Source organism: Motacilla alba, chromosome 1 (assembly GCF_015832195.1).
Source record: "Motacilla alba alba isolate MOTALB_02 chromosome 1, Motacilla_alba_V1.0_pri, whole genome shotgun sequence".
Taxonomy (NCBI): domain Eukaryota; kingdom Metazoa; phylum Chordata; class Aves; order Passeriformes; family Motacillidae; genus Motacilla; species Motacilla alba.
The window spans coordinates 42,580,194-42,599,246 of NC_052016.1; the positions used below are offsets into that span (position 1 = coordinate 42,580,194).

The following is a 19,053-nucleotide window of genomic DNA, read 5'->3' on the forward strand; positions in this document are numbered from 1 at the left end:
ACAGAGATGTAGGAAATTCCTTTTGCAGACTGAAGTATTAGTTGGTGTTCAGCAACCAACCAGGGGCAGGAGAGGTGATGAAAGCAAAATTGATCCTGTTTGTTTTCTCCAGATGTCATTACTGCCTGATGTCTTGACATTTCTTTAAGCGCCTCAAGAGGAGCAGCTATGTGATTCTTTTGTTTTCTGATAGATTTGTGAGTTAGGTCAAGGTTCATTTCATTTCACTTCACACTGGGAAGGCTGAGGTAGGGAAGTTAACAAATGGTTTTTTGGATTGCACATAGAACAGAGGAAGAGCTTAATTTTCAACCCCTTTGTCATAGCTTAGTCCTAAGGCAACAGCTAGACTGAACCTACCTGCACAATTTGTTGAATGGCTCGAAGTTTTAACCCATCTATGTGGAAGGGTATCTGAAATGTCCTTGCTGGTTGTGGCCACCCCTGAGGTGCAGCATCAAGCTCAGTGCCCTTTGTGGGGACTCTCAGTGACTTCCTGGGTCCATGAGTGTGGGTATGTTGCTAAGTTTTCCATCTTTTTGAAGTTAGTGGTTCTTCATGTTATGGTAGAAAGATGCAGTGGGTTCTTTGTTCAAGAGGGGCAGTTTGCATCAGCCTGTTCTATGTATGAGAATTTTCAGCTAAAGGCAGGGCTATGCTCTTGGAGTGAGGCACATATTGACTTGGAGATACAAAGCAATTACTTAACCAGAACTACTTCCAGCTTTTCCATCAATAGATTATGTTCCTTTCAGCAGCTGGAGCCGACTTTATTGCTGGGCTGTTGTGGTGGGCTGGTCAACACAGTTTAAGCAGTTTTTGTACTGCTGAATTGGTAAACTTGGAGTAAGAGGAGAAAATATAAGAGCAGAGCCATGGCAGAAACAGTTGTTAAGCGTAGCTGGAACTTCTTTAACAGATATTTTTCTTCAAATACAGAAGTTCATTAAGAAGCCACTGAAGTGGACCACAGTTCAGCAGAGTGCTTAACACTGTTTCCGTGTAACTGATACAGTCTGTGTTGGTGGGACTTGGTATTACTGGTGATACTTAGAATGCTGAAGTTAACCCAAAACTTAAGTACCCTTCTCAACTGCAAAGTAGCAGTCTAACCTGCAGTTGTTCCTTTTTAAAAATTCATGCTATTGTTTTTTTCCCATTTCTATATAAAACTAAAGAAAAAGAAGAATCCTTTTAAAATCCACCTGATAGGTAAATTGACAGGATTAAAAGGTTTTCAAGATTGAATAAATCAAACACACAGAAAATTCTGCTTCTTCATTTGTTTGTAATCCTAAATTTATCTTGAAATTACAGTGGGGTTTCAACAAGAAGGGAAGTCTAGGGGGGAAGAAAATAACATTTTTGTAGAGATCTTGCACTCAGATTCAATCCAACAAAGAAGTTTTAAAGACACTAAAGAAAATACTGAATTGCTGCGATGACTGGTCTTTGGCTACTGCACTAGTGGGAAAAGTTAGTGAAGCAGAGCATCATTTGATCTGAAATTAATATAAAGCAGTAATCCTGCCTCTGATTATTAGATGGAAAAGTTCAGACATTGTGATGCAGGAGTTTTGGGCTGGAACTCAGCAATCACTGCTCTATCCTTACTTCCCTTGAAAATTCAATAAGGATAACTAGCAAAGCCCTCCAAACTTAAACAGCCCACATAGTTCTGAAACCATAAATAAATAAACCTGTATGAAAAATTGAATGGCTATATTGTTCTTAATCTTCTAATGCAAAGTATTTCCCTTGTAAACCACTCAGTTATCTCTGTCATTTATTCTTAATGTGTTCGAGGTTTGTAAACAACTGATTGGCAAAACTCCATTGAGGCTTTATAGAAGCTGTTATCTAAGATTTCTTTTAAAAATTAAACATTTTAATGTTCATAGGAAGGCAGTAATCTAGTTGGAATGGTTTAAAAAGGTGAGGTACAGTTAAATGGTTTCTAAAATTCTCTACTGGAGACCTTGTGGGCTGTTCCCAGCTGATCTGTTATATTAACTTATAAGAGTAATTTTACTGGTAAAATTATTTACCATTCACTTGATTGACAGCAGTACTTGTATTTCATAGAAATAAATACTTGTTATAAATGGTCAGTCTTACAGCATTACACATACAAGGCATAAACTAACATGGAATGCTTTTTTTTCCTATAAAATTTAAGGAAAAAAAAAAACTTACATTTGGTAGAGTTGTGTCTTTGTGTATAAACTGTATGAGCTTTTATGGGATGTAGTCGCAGCAGCTTTTGTGATACTTTGATCTTTATTCAGTATGAGTTCTTTATTAAAGTTTTGTCATCACTGTCTTGACCTGAGGTATTACATGTCTGTAGTGGTTTTTCAGAGATAGTGGAAAAGATTTAGGTATTCCATAAGGTCCTTTTAAAAAATATGATGGAAAGCCTTCTGAAAGGTGCCTTAATTGGAGGACTGGTAGATCAAGTTTGTTTCCCCAACTGGAAGCCCCCACAAAAACCTCTCACTCTCCCTGCAGCAAGGAAAAAGTTGGAAAAGCAGGAGAGAAAAAGTGCATGAACTGAAATAAAATTAGAGAAATCTTACCAACTTTTGTCACAAGCGAAACAGCCCCTCTGCGGGAGCACCTGCTCAGCATGGAGTTATCCATTGGCTGTGGTCTCTCTGTGGGTATGCCTTCTTTGCCATGCAGTACCATTACTGCTCGGTCCAGTTGTTCCCTCATTTTATTCTCGATATTTTCTCTCCTTTATCAAAGATGTTTTCAGAGGCTTGGCTGAAGGACTCAGCTGTGTCTGTCACGGTCCATTTGGATCACACATAGTTACAGGAGAAGGTACTCTGTAGATTAAACTTTATTCTATGAGCTCAGTAGGTAATGCAACAAACAAACTAATTGCAACCATTTTCACAATAAGCGATTCTTCTCATGTCCTAGAAAATAATGGGATAAACATTAGCTCTTCAGATTGATGAAGAATTGGTGAGTTATTTATGCCCTCATTTTCAAGTCTTCCACTTTTCTGAGAAGCAAATAATACTGATCATGTGGATCCAGGGGGACCTCATAGTACCTTTCATTATCTAAAGAAGCTATGAGAGGTCTGGAGAGAGACTTTTTACAAGGGTGTGTTGTGACAGGGCAAGGGGGAATTAGTTTTAACTGAAAAGGAAGCAGGTTTGAACTAGATATGAGGTAGAAATCCTTCCCTGTGAGGGTGATGAGGCACTGGCACAGGTTGTCCTGAAGAGGTATGGATGACCCATCCCTGGCAGTGTTCAAGGCCAGGTTGGATGGGGCTTTGAGCAACCTGGTCTAGTGGAAGGTGTCCCTGCTCATTGCAGGGGGATTGGGGGATGATCCTTAAGGTTCCTTACAACTTAAAGCATTCTATAAATTGATTCTCTGAGTTGATGCAAACAACTGTACTGGGTGAAACCAAAGACCTGTTCAAGCCCCTTTTACCAAATAATGTACAGAATGTTGTGGAAAGAGTTTGAAGGGAAAGGAAAAATTACCTGCTCCTACGTATATACAGTACACATATTTTATAATTGCTGCTAAATGAACATGATCATTTTGTCAAATAAGATATTTTTTAAAATGTGCTTTACAGGGATATTGCATTTTAGTTAATACTGAAGTATTTTTATAACATTTAAATTAGTGTAGAATTTTCTCATTAAACAGTGCAATTTTAAGTGAAGAAGTAGAAGGGAGAAGCATCACTCTGTCTTCCTTTCCTCATCTCCACTCTGCAAAGCTACCTGGGTTTTGTTGCAAAGTCTTTTTGGGTCTTTTCAGAAATTAGTTTTCTTAGGGAAAAAACATTTAATAACTTTTTTTTTTCCTGAAAACTTTATATAATTTTTTAAAAATAATCTGCTCATCAAAAATGTATTTATGCTGCATTGTGAAAGAATTTAGAAATACTTTGTTCTAAAATAGGCAAACCTGTAGGGTTTTTTAATGCTGCTTATTTGTTTTTTGTTTTTTTAAATAAGTATTATTTTCTAAACTTGCTTGATTTGTCAAGTATTTTGGTTTTTTTGACATTGTTTTTCAATTTGACTGTGAATATTTGGAGCCCCAAAATGGCAAAGGAGACAAACCAGACAAGTTTAATACACAGTACATGACATTAGTGTTTAGGGCCACTTGTTTCCCTGTCCCTTGTACTAGGAGTTTTCAATCTCTCTTCTCTTGCCTCTCAACAAATAATTCTATCCTGCTTCTTTTTCGACACCCATTTTTATGAGAAGGTAAGGAATTGGAGAATATAAAAGTTATTTCCAGTATTTCATCCTTCGTATCTGAGATTTCCATTTCATCTTGGCTATTTAACAGCTCTGATAATGAGATTTGCTTTAGAGCTTCTTTGGCAAAGGATGACATCTTGTTCCAGAAAATATCTGGTAATGTCAGTCTTTGTGTGACTTTTCTGAGCAGACAGCCTACAAATATTCTATACCATCCTCCTTAAAAGACAGTTGTAACTGAAATCTTGACCTTATTGAAATCTTCAAGAGTTGTGTGCTCTGAGTTTTACCAGTGGGTAAAACTGTCATGTCTTGCCTCTGAAGGGTCACAGAATACCCTGAGTTGGAAGACACCCACAAGCATCATAGAGTCCAACTCCTGGCCTTGCACAGGACTGTCCCCAAGAGTCACACTGTGTGCCTGAGGGCATTGTCCAAACACTTTGTGAGCTCCCTCAGACTTGGTGTAGTGACCACTTCCCTGGGGAGCCTGTTCAGTGCCCAGCCACCCTCTGGGTGAAGGTTTTCCTTATCTGTAATCTAAAACTCCACTGACACAACTTCAGGCCATTTCCTTGGGTCCTGTCACTACTCCTTTCACTTCTACAGTACCACCCATAAGTGGGCAGGGAATATAAACCTGATCAGGTAAAGAGAGCTCTCAGCTGTACTTTGGAAATAGAGACTGGAATTGCAACTTTCTGGAGAGATAAGAAATGATCCATCAGCTATCCTGTGGTTATTTGGGTAGTTTTCTAAGATTTAGTCAAATTTAACAAATTGTTGTAGGTTGGCTCTTACGGTTTGTCACCAAAAGTCCTTGCAAAACTTGTTCTCATGCCACTTCTGTACTCAGTTCCTTTCAAAATTTTCTTCTTTTCATGAAAATATTTTGGCTGTGACATTAAGGGGGTCTGATATTTAGGTGCTTGCTGCATTGGAATCCCAGTACAGAGGGGTCTCTTGTGTTCCACTGAGGTAAACCAGGTGTGAACACTTTAGTCCGAAGTAACACAAAAGGAACACTTTGATTTTCACACGTATATTTTCACTTCTGAATAGTGGCACAGAATCTTGTTAGGAGTTGTGCTATTGTGCCACAGCTGTCTCGGCTCTAATCTTGCCCTCCTATTCTTCCAATGAGGTTTTTTGATTAACTTTTTATTCTTAGGATAGCAATTTGTACCAGGGATCTAATTAGAAGTTTATGTAACACAGGCAAAGCCCTCCTTTTGCAAGTCTGTCTCACCTCAGTCCTGCTAATCTTGCACCTTTCAGTATGGAGCATTCTGAAATATCTGATATTTCAAGCTATCTCCTCTGGTTGAAAACAATTTCAGCTATTGAGAGTCGGGAACAGGGTTCATTTGATTCTTTTGTCCCGGTAAGGAAAACTGTAACATATCTCTAAAATAAGGCATGTTTTTAAATTTCAGTTCTGAGGGTTAGGCTTCTTTTGGAGGGGGAAATGAATGAAACTGCACTCTGATGAACTGAATGAGCTCAGACCTATGACCATAGCTCTTCTGTGTTTCTGATGAAAAGATAAGTAATAAAGAGCTGTCTTTTACAAAAGCTGGTGATTTTTCTGGGGAGAGAATGCATAGTTCTTTATACCTGGAATTGAAATAGATTGCCAGTATTTCTGTTTTATCATTACTTTAATGATCAAAAAAACCCCCTATATTACATATATTTTTTACTTCTTGAAAAAACATGTAATTGAAATATGGCTTTAAAATGATAATAAATATAAGTTGAACATATGGGTATTACTGCTTATCACCAGATAGCACACAGTCATGTTGTATGTTGTATATAAAATAAGTAAGTGATTTCTTCTATGTTTGCATCAATATGTGTTGCTACTTCTAATTCCAAGTATTTTGAAGAAGCTATTTATTTATATTCATGTCATGTGCACTGGAAATATTTTAATAGCAGATGGCTTTTGGTGACCGGGTTAGATAAGTCAGATAGAATGTGCTGGGCAGGAAAGAAGATAGAGTATCTTTCTTTCTTCTGTGTATTTTCATTTCATGTGAAATGTAAATTCAATAGGGTATTTTTAAATTAAAATATGCTAATATTTTGCAGAAGAAACACACATCTGAACTGTTAAGTATGTGATCAACAACCTGAAGAATTAATCAGTTCTAGCTGTGTCAGATCAGTATTGAGCTAATAAGTGAGCAAAAGGGTCTTCAGTAACAGATGGCTGACAGCAAAAAAAAATGCTTGAAGCCCTGTTTGTATAATGGTAGAGCACTTATAATTGAAGAAGACGTTTCAAAATGTGTCACAAAGCATATAGCATGTGAAGGATGGGCTGACTTTAACTTTGGAGTCTCTTGCTTTCTCCTTGTTACAGCTGCCCTAAAAAACCTTGTGCCTCCCACAGATTCTGTGTTCTTCTTGCTGTAATATTTTCTATGTCATTTTTCTCCCATTCCTCTGAAGCACACGATGTTCCCATTTCTTGTCCTCCCAGCCAAACATTTATTTAGTATCAGGGTCAGGTCTGCAGTGGGGTTTTTATATGTTAGTGCTCAGAATTGGTGCACCTGCCTGTGAAGTTGCTTAGTTTTCGGAAAGGACCATCACATTAGGTGTTAGTTTTTCCCAGACATCCCATGGCGAAAGTCAGGATTTACAACAGGCTGAGAATGGTAAATGTGATATTTCTGGCAGGCATCATAATTTACTGGAGGAGGGGGATGTGTTTCATTTGGAGGGTGGGATTGGTGCCTAAAAGGTAGGGTAGGAGGAGACTGGATCTGTCCAAATGGTTCGGGGGGAAGGCTGCCTCATGTCTGAATGCCAGTTTCTTGGGATAGATGTTGAATTATTTTCAAGGTTGAAATGCTGTTGTACAGGCACAACAGAAATCTGAGTTCCTGAAGCTGAGTATTTTTAGGACTGTGCTCTTTGCTTTCTGTGTTCTAACTCTCTCCTGCCTTAAGCAGACAGTTGTGTTTGTGTTACTAAATGCTATGCTTAGTCCTTTTCCAGGTGTTCTCTTCTAGTGCCTGATGTATAGCACATAACTTTTGGTTTCCTTTGCCAGGAAATGTTTTATTTATCCCTTTTGACAGTAATCAAAGCTTATTTCTGAAAGCACTCTCCTGGAGTTTTTCCATTTAAAAAAGAGAACCAAACCACCATCATATCAGAGACAGATATCCAGGAGATGTTTCTTATTGTTACTGTTTTTGCTGTTATTACTAGAGGAAGAGGCTGCCTTGACAATCTGACCGTTAAATGTTCCAGTGTTTTGGGGGGTGCTGTTGAGTGTGTAAAGGGTGGTTGTGACGTTTGAAGTTCCCCTAATTGGTTTGCAAACCTGTCTTCTCAATCTTGGTTCAGATCAGTTCTGACAGTTTTTAGGTTTTATGTCTTTGATTGTTACATGTATTGTTCGATACAGTGAAAGGTGAATGTTGTCTTTGTGTACAAGGAAAGTCATTCCATTTTGTGGGATAAGTGCCTTTTAATATATACATTCACGCAGTAAATTCAGAGAATGCAGAACTTTCCTAGTCCTTTTCAGGTCACTACTAATAATGTCTGCAAAGAGCAGCATCCTAAATATTTGTGTTTTACAAAGCAGAAAATATGTCTTGAAATCAGTAACTAAAAGATATCCTATAACCCAGGAATGATCACGTTTCAAAGTGCTGCCTTGTATTACTGTTTGTGCCTGCATGATGAGAAAAAGGGCCATGTTACTTGCTGCTAGATAAGTTACTGCTCCCACCTATTTTAATTCAGTTTAAGACTATTTTTTTACTCAGTGTTTCTACATCCAATTCTAGCCAAAACAACGCTGTTAAGAAATGACAGAATGCTAAAATGTAAAGATGGGGAAAGACCTCATAGGTCGCATCACCCATCTGTCAGAATGTGAGTACTGCCTACAGTAGTCATTTCAGTGCAAACCTAAGTTTGTACAAAGGAGTTTTAGGCAACAAAGCTTCAACCTCTCCACTAGGGAAACTATACTATGGATTGTTGAATTTGCCACATCCACATTTGCTGTGGATAAAATCTACTTGACTGCCCTTGGCATGAAACTGAAAAATATTCCCACCATAAAAATTGCAAAATATTGATTGAAAAACAGGCAAGTATATTTTTTGTGATATGAAGTGCTTTTCATTAACATCAAAGAATTATTTAAATATATTTTTATATTTCTTCCCTTTGCTTTCTGTCCATTTTGTGAAGTTTGTTTTTTAGTCCTATTTGCACCCATAATAGGACCATAATAAGTCCTATCCACCTATTTGCACCCACAATCTATTCTTTTCAAATTCACAAGTATGCTTTTTCCTTTATCATTTCTCAAGGAGAATCGCCTTCTTTTTTCCATGCCTATAATTTTAAGTGAGGTGTATTTTTAAGGTTCTGTGCAACTTCTTTTAAAGAATATTGGTTGTGCTGTACTCTCCAGTCGTTTCCATTGTGGTTCAGACTTATAATGGCCCTTGGCATTTTGTTTACTTAAGCAATGACATGTCATAAAGCTCCTTTTGTGGTACTGTTACTTCTCCTCAAGTTCAATCCCTTTACATCGTTTCCTTATTCTCCAAACCTATGGTGACGTGTTGCATTCATTTTCTGTTGGGAAAATTTTTGCTTAATGCTATTTCTAAGAACTGAGAGGTCAACAGCAATGGATTTTAATAGAGTATGTAAGGAGAAGTAGGTGTAGCTTTTTTTCTCCATGGAAAATGTCTTTTTATAGAGGATCTATAAGGTTATAAATATATATGTTTAATCAGTTGCTAATTTATGTGTTTCTGTTTTAAGATAACACCTTTCCTTGTGGCCATGGTACTGCTTCTACTTTCTCTTTGTTCAGAGATCTTGTTGTGGCCTTGCAGTCCTTGGAAGGATCGAAGTGAAAGATGGGGACAGACTTTTCAACAGGATCTGCTGTGACAGGATAAGGGCTAATGGTGTTAAGTTGAAAGATGATTGATTTAGATTAGATTTAAGGAAGAGGTGTTTCACAGTGATGGTGGTAAAATACTAGCACAAGTGCTCAGAGTTGGTGAATGCCCTATCCCTGAAAATATTCAAGGTCAGGTTGGATGGGCCTCTGAATAACTTGATCTAGTTGAAGATGACCCTGCTTATCACAGGGGCCTTGGACTGGATGAGCTTCAAAGGTCCTTTTCAACTCAAGCCATTGCATGATTTTATGATTTGTTGTTTCTCCTACTTGTCTGCATTCCTCTTACAGAAGGGCAGTTTTCTTAGCTAGGGCTTATTGTCATACAAACAGAGCCACAAGTCAAGTGCTCTCCTCAGAGCCCAGCTTGAGTGAGTTCATGTCTGCACGGGATACATTGGGTACTCAACATTTTCTTTCATAACTAAAGGCTGCTCTTTAGCTTTCTTCTGCATGTCCAGTCTCACCTCCAGTAATTGATTTGTAGGTTTTTCAGTAAACAGAGTGACTAAACAAAATAGTGTTGAACAAGTATCTGTTCTACAGTGAAATTTCAGAATAATTGGTGTTTTGAATGCAAAACAGATTTGACTTAGGGAATTTAACTTTCTTGCCAGTTTACATAAACATTTAATTATTGCATTGGACATTAAGAAACAAAGATGACAAACTCACGCTAAGGCAAAACACCTCATCTTGAGGTTCGTCTTCACTCCAGACACCTCCTTTCCTCTAGCCATCACTTCAGGTTCCACCCTCAGTGTCTTTGAGGGGATGAGGGACTTGGGGTCCCTCACACATGGGGTTGGAGCCAGGGTCAGGACATGCTTGTTTCTCTTTGCTGCTCCTTTTTCCTCACCCTTTTCTTCCTTATTACTTGTTTCTCCTGACCCGGGGGTGGGTCTGGGGTGACACTGGCTGGAGCCACCTGTGCCCAGCATAGGGCAGCCCTGGCTTCTCACAGGAGCTTCCCTTGCAGTTGACGGTTCCCTTGCTGTTTCCATCCAGCAGGGAGCAGAAGGCAGGCAGAAGAGACAAAAGATTCATGCTTCACCAGGATGTACTCCTTAAACCAAAGGCTTTAATGTAGCAGAGTGAGGAATAACAAGGTATAAAGTATAGAAATTGGACTGATTTTTCTTCTCTGTGCAAAATTTTTAAACTAGGAGCGAACTTGGTCCTAAAAACAATAAGAAAATGTCATTTGCATATTTCCACTCTCTGTCCTAGATCAAGATTGCATCATTCAAAAGGGACCATCCTCTTTAATCAGTAACAGCCTGATGGCATTACAAAGGTTCACAAGGAGAGCCCTGGCTAAGATCAGCAGCTGGTGATGTTCCTGCTGGGTGCTACAACCTGTAAAATTATGGAAAATCTGGCAGTTCTGGCACGTGCTGTCCTGCAAGCCACACACAGAGCACTCAGGTTCTTAGGCAGAAGGACATCATCAAGAAAACTGAGATTTAAAAATGGTTGGCAAGCCCTATAGTGAAGTACCAAATAGTTGTAATTTATGTAGCAGAGCATCTCCATTGAGAAATGCATTTTATGCCACACAAAGCTAAACCATGTAAAAGATCTGATTCCCCCTGAGCCCTGGATAGCTGCGCTTCACACATGGATGTTTATCTTTTAAACTGATGTACTGTGGTCCTGCAGTGATTTAGGGTTTGAGACAAGCTGTCGGGCGAGTGATATATTTGGAATTATTTAGTTAATTTTATTCATCACTTAGAGATTCTGGGACATAAAGGGGCATTCTGGGACATCAATTAAAACTTTTCCAGAGGACGTTAGGGTAGAAGTTTACTTCCACTGACATAAAAATCAAAACATTTTTTGTTCCAGCACAGACCAACTTGAATTTGCAGTTTATTGCAGATATTCAAAATCAAGTTTGTTTCTTTAAGTTCTTCCTGTATACTTAAATGTATATACATTAAGTGAAAGCATTTGGCAAAATAGCTTTGCCTCTATACATACTTAGCCAGAATCAGTGAGTTAATTTGATGCATTATATGGACCACAGTAATTCCCAGCTCTCCTCATAGCCCCTTCAGTGCCAAAACAATATTTTTGGTGATTTTGCTATTTGTGCTATTAGAACCTTTCCAAAACTCTAAAACTTTTGTATTTCTTATTCTTTTGTCTCTATGGAGAGTTTTAACTCTGACACCAGTAAGCCTTGATGACTTCTGCCTGTGATAAGCAGAGATGAGCACTCTTTGGCACTGATTCCTTTCTTGCTGGGCTCATGTTCACGGTGATGAATGTAACAGATTAACCTGAAAGCAGGTGTTTCATTCTTTAAGATTCATGTTCTGATAAACCTCCTAAATGGTTACTGAACTTTGTTCAAGTAATTCCCCCGTTTCACATTTAGTTTTGCATTCTCGGTTTTTTTGTTTTTTTGTTTTTTTTTTTTTTTTGTTTTTTGTTGTTTTTGTTTTTGTTCTCTTCGTCTGCATTATAATTTTTAGTCCATTTGTTTCTGTGTTTTTGAGGAGGGTTTTTATAACTTGATGCAGAAATGTTACACTCGATTTTCAGGTATTTCATGATATAAAAAGGTGGGAGAATAAGACACTGGATAACTTTTCTGTAAGCTTAGTGTACCATGAGTTAAAAATAAAAAGCCATATGGTGGGTAAGGCAGCCTTGACTTTTGAAAGAAAGGAGGAAAAGCCAGACATGAGAAGATACCATAATTAGGTTGCAAGTGCAGTCCACATCCAGCCCCTCCATTGTTTGTATTGGGATCACAAATGTGTTTGTTTTTCCTCTGGCCCTGCTCAGCCTTTGGAGAAAGTGTTGCATTGTTTGTAGATGTGGCACTCAGGGATGTGGTTTAATGGTGGGCTTGGCAGTGCTGGGTTAGCACTTGGACTCTATGACCTTAGAACTCTTTTCCAACATAAATGATTCTAGGATTCCATGAAAGAAATAGCTGCAATTCTGTTCTGGAAAGAGTTCTATGTTTGTGCACACTGCGGCTGGGAAAAAAAAAATAAAGCACGCAGCTAGGTCAAAAAGGATGCCTAAAATCTGGATGCATGCTTTTCTTCTGGTCTATTTTGAGTCTGTGTGCATTCATGTGTATTAGCACACAATCACAGAATATCCTGAGTTGGAAGGGACCCACAAGGATCATCAAGTTCAACTCCTGGCCCTGCACAGAACATGGCCAAGAGTCACACCATGTGCCTGACAGCATTGTCCAAATGCTTCTTGAACTCTGTCAGGCTTGGGGCTATGACCACTTCCCTGAAGAGCCTGTTCCAGTGCCCAGAGAGCTTTTCCCATTGATATTTCTATGTCCTTCATTAGATCTTATATTGGGGAAAAAATATCTGTCACATTAATCATTGCTATTTCAACCTGCTAACAGGTAAGATCATTACAGGGGGAACTTCAACAACTGTAAAGTAGGTGCCTTCTTCTCACTCCCTCTGGTAGCCTCTGAATCCACACAGAAATGTTGAATTTTCCTTGTGTATGGGTTTTGGGGTTTTTTTAAATAATGCCAATTAATACCATTTTAAATAGGAAATTATTCCTACAGATTAAGTAAAAAACAATTTAAAACTCCAAGTCTGCAAATAAGGCCACCTCCTTTGAAAAGTGCAATTTACATTTAAACAAAATGCCTTTATATGAGGTTGCATTATATACAAAGGGAGTGGTCTTGAGGATTTCTTGAGGCATTTTTCTTCTTTCATGGCAGCTGCAGCCTGCAAGCAAAGCTGCTTTTGACTTCTGTTTTATGTCTCAGAGCAGAGGTGGGATTGTTTGCTGCTAAGTCATTCTTTAGATGTTCAAAGAGGTTCTCTATCTTTTACATTTTCTGATTAATAGAAATGAAATGACTTTTTATCTTTTAGTCTTTCAGTTTGTAATTCAGTGGTAAATATGACAAAAGGTGCTGTGTGCTCTGTGATCTTGAGGCCTCATAGCATGCCAGAGAATTACTGTTTTGACATCTAAATTGTCATTTAATCTTTCCTGCCATTGTGTGTAAATGTAAATCTACTTCTTGCAATTGTGTAACTCCTGAAAACAGGAACTTAAACTAATTCAGTGTCACTTTCTTAAGGCCTTAAGGAGTTTTAGTCTGTGTATCTGAGAAATGCAGCATGCCCTATTCATGTGCACATATAGGGACTGCTCTACTTTGTATTATTAAGACACAAAGTACTAACTTGAAGTAATACAAAACTGCAAATGTATATTCCAGAGAGTGTTTCAGAGTTTAAGGCTGACTGCCTGGAAGGATGAGCCTTTAACTCTAATATACAGTCCAGAGTTTATTGGCTGCACAAGATGGCAATAAGCCACTGACAACTTAACTTTTAAAATGGCAATATATACACTCTTGTATTACTCTCAATTTCACCACCCCCTTGTTTTGAGTTTTATGAAATGTAGTAATGTAGGTAAGGATGGTGATTCCTTAACAAGAAAAGCAGTAGAGAGTTTTAACAGCTTCAAGTTGCATAACAGGAGGTTGAGATTGGACATTAAGAAAAAAGTCTTCACTGAAAGGGTGATCAAGCCTTGGAACAGGTTGCCCAGGAAAGCGGTGGAATCACTGTACCTGGAAATGTTCAAAATCCAGTTAGGTGGGGTGCTTAGGGACATGGTTTAGGAGTGGACCTGGCAGTGCTGGTAATTGGTTGGACTTGATCCTAGAGATCATTACCAACCTTATTGATTCTATGAAATTAAAATTGCAGCTAGGAATAAGCATAGGTGGGCAATTTCAAAATGATGACATAGTTGGTTGTGTTTTCTTGTTAAGAAGTAATGTGCCTTGCTTATGATTTATAAAGTAGTGGCCACAAAACTATGTTTGTGACTTTGTGGTCTGGTGTTCCTGAATAATAGGAACAGTTTTAAAACAAGGGCTTATGAATGCTGGAGAAAGCAACCCAGTATGATATGGATAGTCTCCAAAACTGTGAGTAGTATGATTAAAACCAGTCAACCAGGATAATGCTAACATTCATGGTAGAGGAAAAGTTCACCTTGTCTGAGAGGTATGAGTCATGTCATACACTTGTTCATGAGCTAGACCATGTGCCTTTTTGTGGTGTTTCTACTGGATTCAAGTGCTTTTACTCTATCTTGCTTCTAAGTTGTGCTCTTGGCAGAAAAGCAAGCAGAACAATTTTGTATACATTTGTGGAAGCAAAGTGTTTTATGCTCAAGTCCTTTAGAAAGAAGAATTTAAATAATCTTCCCTTTTTATTTTTTTCCCAAAGCTGTTCAAGTTTTTTTGTCTCAGCTATGCCAGTCTTTCACTGCAGCTGTCAGTGTGATGCCTTTTTTCAAAGCACAGAGATGGCTCAGCTGAAAGCAGTGCTTCCAGTCAAGGGTAGGAGGAAGGTTCATGCAGGGAGCAGGAGCTGTAAGTCTGACCGCACAGTACATTGTCAGCTTAGTATAATACTTCATGTATAGCTAGGGATTGGGATGGAGAGGGAAGTGAATGGGGAAAACAGGGTTACTCAATTCACTGCACTCAGTAATAGTCACACTTCTGGTGATTGGTTTGGTTTTATTTTGCATCCGGGAAAAGCTGGTGAAGTCTAATTTACTTGGTAAAATGTGAGTCACTGTCTTGGTCAAGATGGTGGAGGAGGTAAAAGTACAGAATTAGGAATAAAGTAATTATTTTCCAGGAAGCTATTTCTTCTCAACCAGTCTGAAGCCTTGATAATGACTATATAGACCTGTGTGGGTATACAGACTGAGAGATAAGAGGCAGTGCTATTTCAAAGACACTATAGGTAGAGGTTCTCAAGAGAATCTAGACATGGTTTTGCATGCCTTTGTTAATTTAGGCACAATTGGAAGTACTGTTGATGAGTCCTGGTTCATACATTTGTCAAGGTTCTCTATTAGAAGTACAGAGATACCGAGTATCTTTTTTGAGAATTTGGTGAACCAGTGTGACATGTTTTCAAGCCATGTTTTCATAGATACAGACTCATCATTCTGGAAAGTAAAATCTTTGACTCCTTGTTGATACTGATCTTATCCCTTCAGTAATTTCACTGTGGTTACAGGACTGTTTTGATTCTGTTGTGTACTCTATGGCTAGCACTATATTTAGGGCTCTCTCCAGTGATTGCAAACTATCTTCTCAACATTGTGTGATTGAAGTCTCCTACTTTAAAGCATGAGCTACAAACAGGGCCCAGCTAATGAAATAATCTCCATTTCCTGCACTTTAATGCAATTTCGCAGCTCAGGAGGTTAGTGTTCTTCAAATTACCATATATCAGAGAGATGGGAGCAAGATGTTTCCATTAAATCATATTTCTTATTGAAAAAAAAACCAACAAAACAAATGTTTTCCCCCTCAAAAAACAAACAAACAAAAAACCTCAAAAAACCAAACAACAAACCAAAACCTAAAAAGACAAGTTGTAACAGGAAGCACTGTCCCATACACACAGAGAATCACATGCCCAGATACGAACAGGAGGAACAGAGAAGGCAAATGCACTGATGATATTAGTTGTGAGTGAGTGCTTATAGTCACTGTATCCATCTGAAACTACTGTGTTGTGAATTTTTTCATGCCTGTCTGTCTGAGCAGGATAAATGCCCCAGCTGCAGAAAACCATCAGTTTGATAGTGTAGTATAGTCTTTCCAATTGGTAAAGAATACAGTAAGCAGAGTGTTGAAATGAACCTTGAGTGATACACTGGCCTGAAAACTAATTCTTTGCAGGCTCTGTAGCAGGGCCAGTCGGGAAAGGATCATATCATTCAAAGGAGCAACTTCCAATGCTCAGACTTTTCCTGTGGAAGGGGTGATGGACCAAGTGATAACCCAGGGATCAGGATTAGGTAGGAAGCTAACAAATGGAAGCATCGTGGTGAGTGTCCGCGGTCTGGGCCTCCAGAATATTTTGTCAAGTCTCACGAAGGACAGAGGGAGGTGATTAAAAATAGGGAGGTCAATTTACAAATGTTTGGATTTGACCTTGCAAACCTAACATCTTTCTGTGATGAGAAATCTGCTAGCTCTGTGGATGAGGGAAAATCAGTAGGTGTCATTAGCCTGGATTTTAGCAAGGTTTTCAGCACAAATTCTCTTTCGCAGCCAAATGAGAGAGAAACTAAATGGATGGGTTTACTAGAAGATGAGTGGGACACTGGCTACACCAGCAGACCCAAAGAGCAGTGGTCAGCAGTTCAGAGTTCAGTTACTGACAGTTACTTGTGGTGCTCATGCAGAGTTGATAGAGGTGCTAATGCTGTTTAACATCTTCATTGATAACCAGAATGATTCTATAGAGAGCCTTGACAGCAAGGTTTGAGGTAACACCAGACTGGGAAGAGCAGATGATATGCTGGACTGTTCCTGCTCTTCAGAGGAATATAGGAGAAGGACAAATGTGCTGAGAGGAACATCACAAAGTTCAATGAAAACATACAGGAGTTCCCCATGACAGAATAAAATATGGAGCACTCCCAGCCAGGCACAATCTGGCTAAGCTGCAGCTTTGTAGAGAGGAGAACAAGTTGCGTGTGAGTCAGCCATTGCAGCAGTGAGGGGGAATGGCAAACTGGGCTACACTTCTAGCCTGGGCAGCAGGGTGAGGGACATCTCATCCCCTTGTCACACTGCACAAGGAGTACTCTGTCCAGTCCTAAGTGTTCCCACCTTTGTTTCTGATTTCTTTAGCTTTACGTCAGGAAAATCTGATAAAGATAAAAGGCTTTGTTCTTCAATAGGTTAGAGAGATCTGGGTGAATGCTTTGGAAAAGGACTTGTGAAAGATTTTTGTTATTTTAGTAAATACTGTTTTTTAAATCATCAGTGGAAAGATGCTTTTATTCTGAAAAATGCAATTTTTTTTTGTAGTTGGTAATAGACCAAAACAGTAGGTAAAAATAAAAAAGAGAAAAAATCAATACTGTAAAAAATTGCCAAGCTTATTCTTCCTGCAGCAAAGGTATCACTTTTTAAGTGTATTGAGCTAAATATTAGTGTAAATAAAAACTGTTATTCTAAAAAGGAAATAATTTGTTTTACCTCCAATGATAATGCAACTACAGGCATATTCCATATGCCTAAAACTAAAAATACTGTAATCATATGGTCTTCAGCTTTTACCTATCACTTCAGAGTGTCCAATTTTTTGGGACACAATGAGAATAACAAGGTATGGGCGTATAATACCTTTTCAGATACTAAGCATTTTAATATCAAATAATAGCTTACCGTGACACTGGTCCTTGCCATGAAATGCAGACACACCAAATTGCATGTATTTAATTTTAATTCACAGTTACACAGTTGTATAGAAATTATGGCATTAATCAGCAGTGGCTTTTGTCCAGTAACATAAAATTTCTTTGAACACAGAATTATCCCAGAATGACTGCACAAAAACTGGGAAAAAAACCCCAAACTGTGTGATTCTCACATTATTTGAATTACTGCAGTAATGTCACACTCCTAATTTGGGTTGGTAACAACCAAAGGTTTGAAATCCCACAGTAAATATTTGACGACAGAAATAGGATCAGTGTTTTCAGCAGTGGCGTGTTCATGCCTGCCATGCACAAAGAGACCCTGCAGTCTGTACGAGTTTAAAAGTGCAGTCATTCAGTGACAAATACACAGTGCAGATGAATAGAACTAGTGAGCTACTGTGCTAAGCATTAGTATTTTCATCAGCCTAGTACAGTGACTGAAGAGTCTTTGCTGCCCAAGTAGGCATGAGAGAGGGTGCCTTCCATCACTCTTTGTACTACATTGACTGCATGTTGGTCCTTCTGAGTCCTTGATTTATTAACAATCCCATCTCGGCAGTTCTGCCTCAGTTTGACATTTTACTGTCGGTGCTTGCCTCTGGCTTACACGTTCTCACAACTTCCTGGTTTTCTCCACAGTCTGAGCCAAGTTTATGCAGCTGGGTCATATCAGAGCTTGGCATTGGGTCAGTACCACTGAATGCCAGAATGGAAAGAGCAAGAGGTTCAGGTGGTTGGAAATTAGCCTGGATATGAGCTTCATCAAGAAATTAAAGATCAGGTTGGGCAGCTTTGCAGATGCTCAAGCCTTTTTAAACTGTTCTGTATTTCAATCTGAACCTCAGCTGAGTGTATAGGGACCATGCCAGTTATATAGCTTTGGCATAAATATCACCATGTATGTGCTTATATGTATACCTATGCAGTACTGCTAAGTAGTGTAAGCATTAAATGTGTCTCCTCTGTAAAGATCAGTGACTCATCTCTGCTCAAACACAAAAGGTGGATTTGTCAGGTAGGGAAGCTGAAACCCCCAACCTCAATATTCCCTAATTGAAAGTTGTATACATCAGGTTTCTTACAGTTCTTCTAAAAAATGAACAACTGGATAATATGCATTCAGGATGTGATCCAAAGGCTGGAGAAACTAAAAAGAAAGGCCCCAGTGAGCTGTGGTTTGGAGGCTGAGAATCTATTTCCTTCATCCTTGATTGAGCAGTACCCACAGTTATGTACTGTTGTATGAGTTGAATTCAATGGGAAAATGGTCTTTTAGACTTCTAACTTAATGTATAAGTATGGGTATTTCAATATTAATTAATTTCAGGTCTTTAAATTTATTTTCTCTTTTTTTTCTTTTTTCCTTTTCAGGCAAGCCCTGCCCCTATAATTGTCAACACAGACACTTTGGACACAATCCCTTACGTAAGTATTAAGGGTTTTTTAAATAAATATGTAGAGGTGATTTATTTTCACACAGAAATTCTGCTTGGTATTGCACAGAAATTATCTTATAAACAAATCTTGCAGTTAATCACTTCTTTTATGGTTACACAGTAAATTCTG

At 38.5% G+C, this 19,053-nt stretch overlaps 1 protein-coding gene across 33 annotated transcripts in view; it reads left to right on the forward strand.

Annotated features, from left to right (window-relative positions):
- Positions 1-19,053, forward strand: part of DLG2 (discs large MAGUK scaffold protein 2) — a 981,924-nt gene that overhangs the window by 575,905 nt on the left and 386,966 nt on the right. For all 33 annotated transcript variants that reach the window (XM_038135749.1, XM_038135838.1, XM_038135932.1 and 30 more), the window contains one exon: positions 18,859-18,912. In XM_038135749.1, the coding sequence (XP_037991677.1) occupies positions 18,859-18,912 (54 nt within the window). The remainder of the gene's footprint in view (positions 1-18,858; positions 18,913-19,053) is intronic.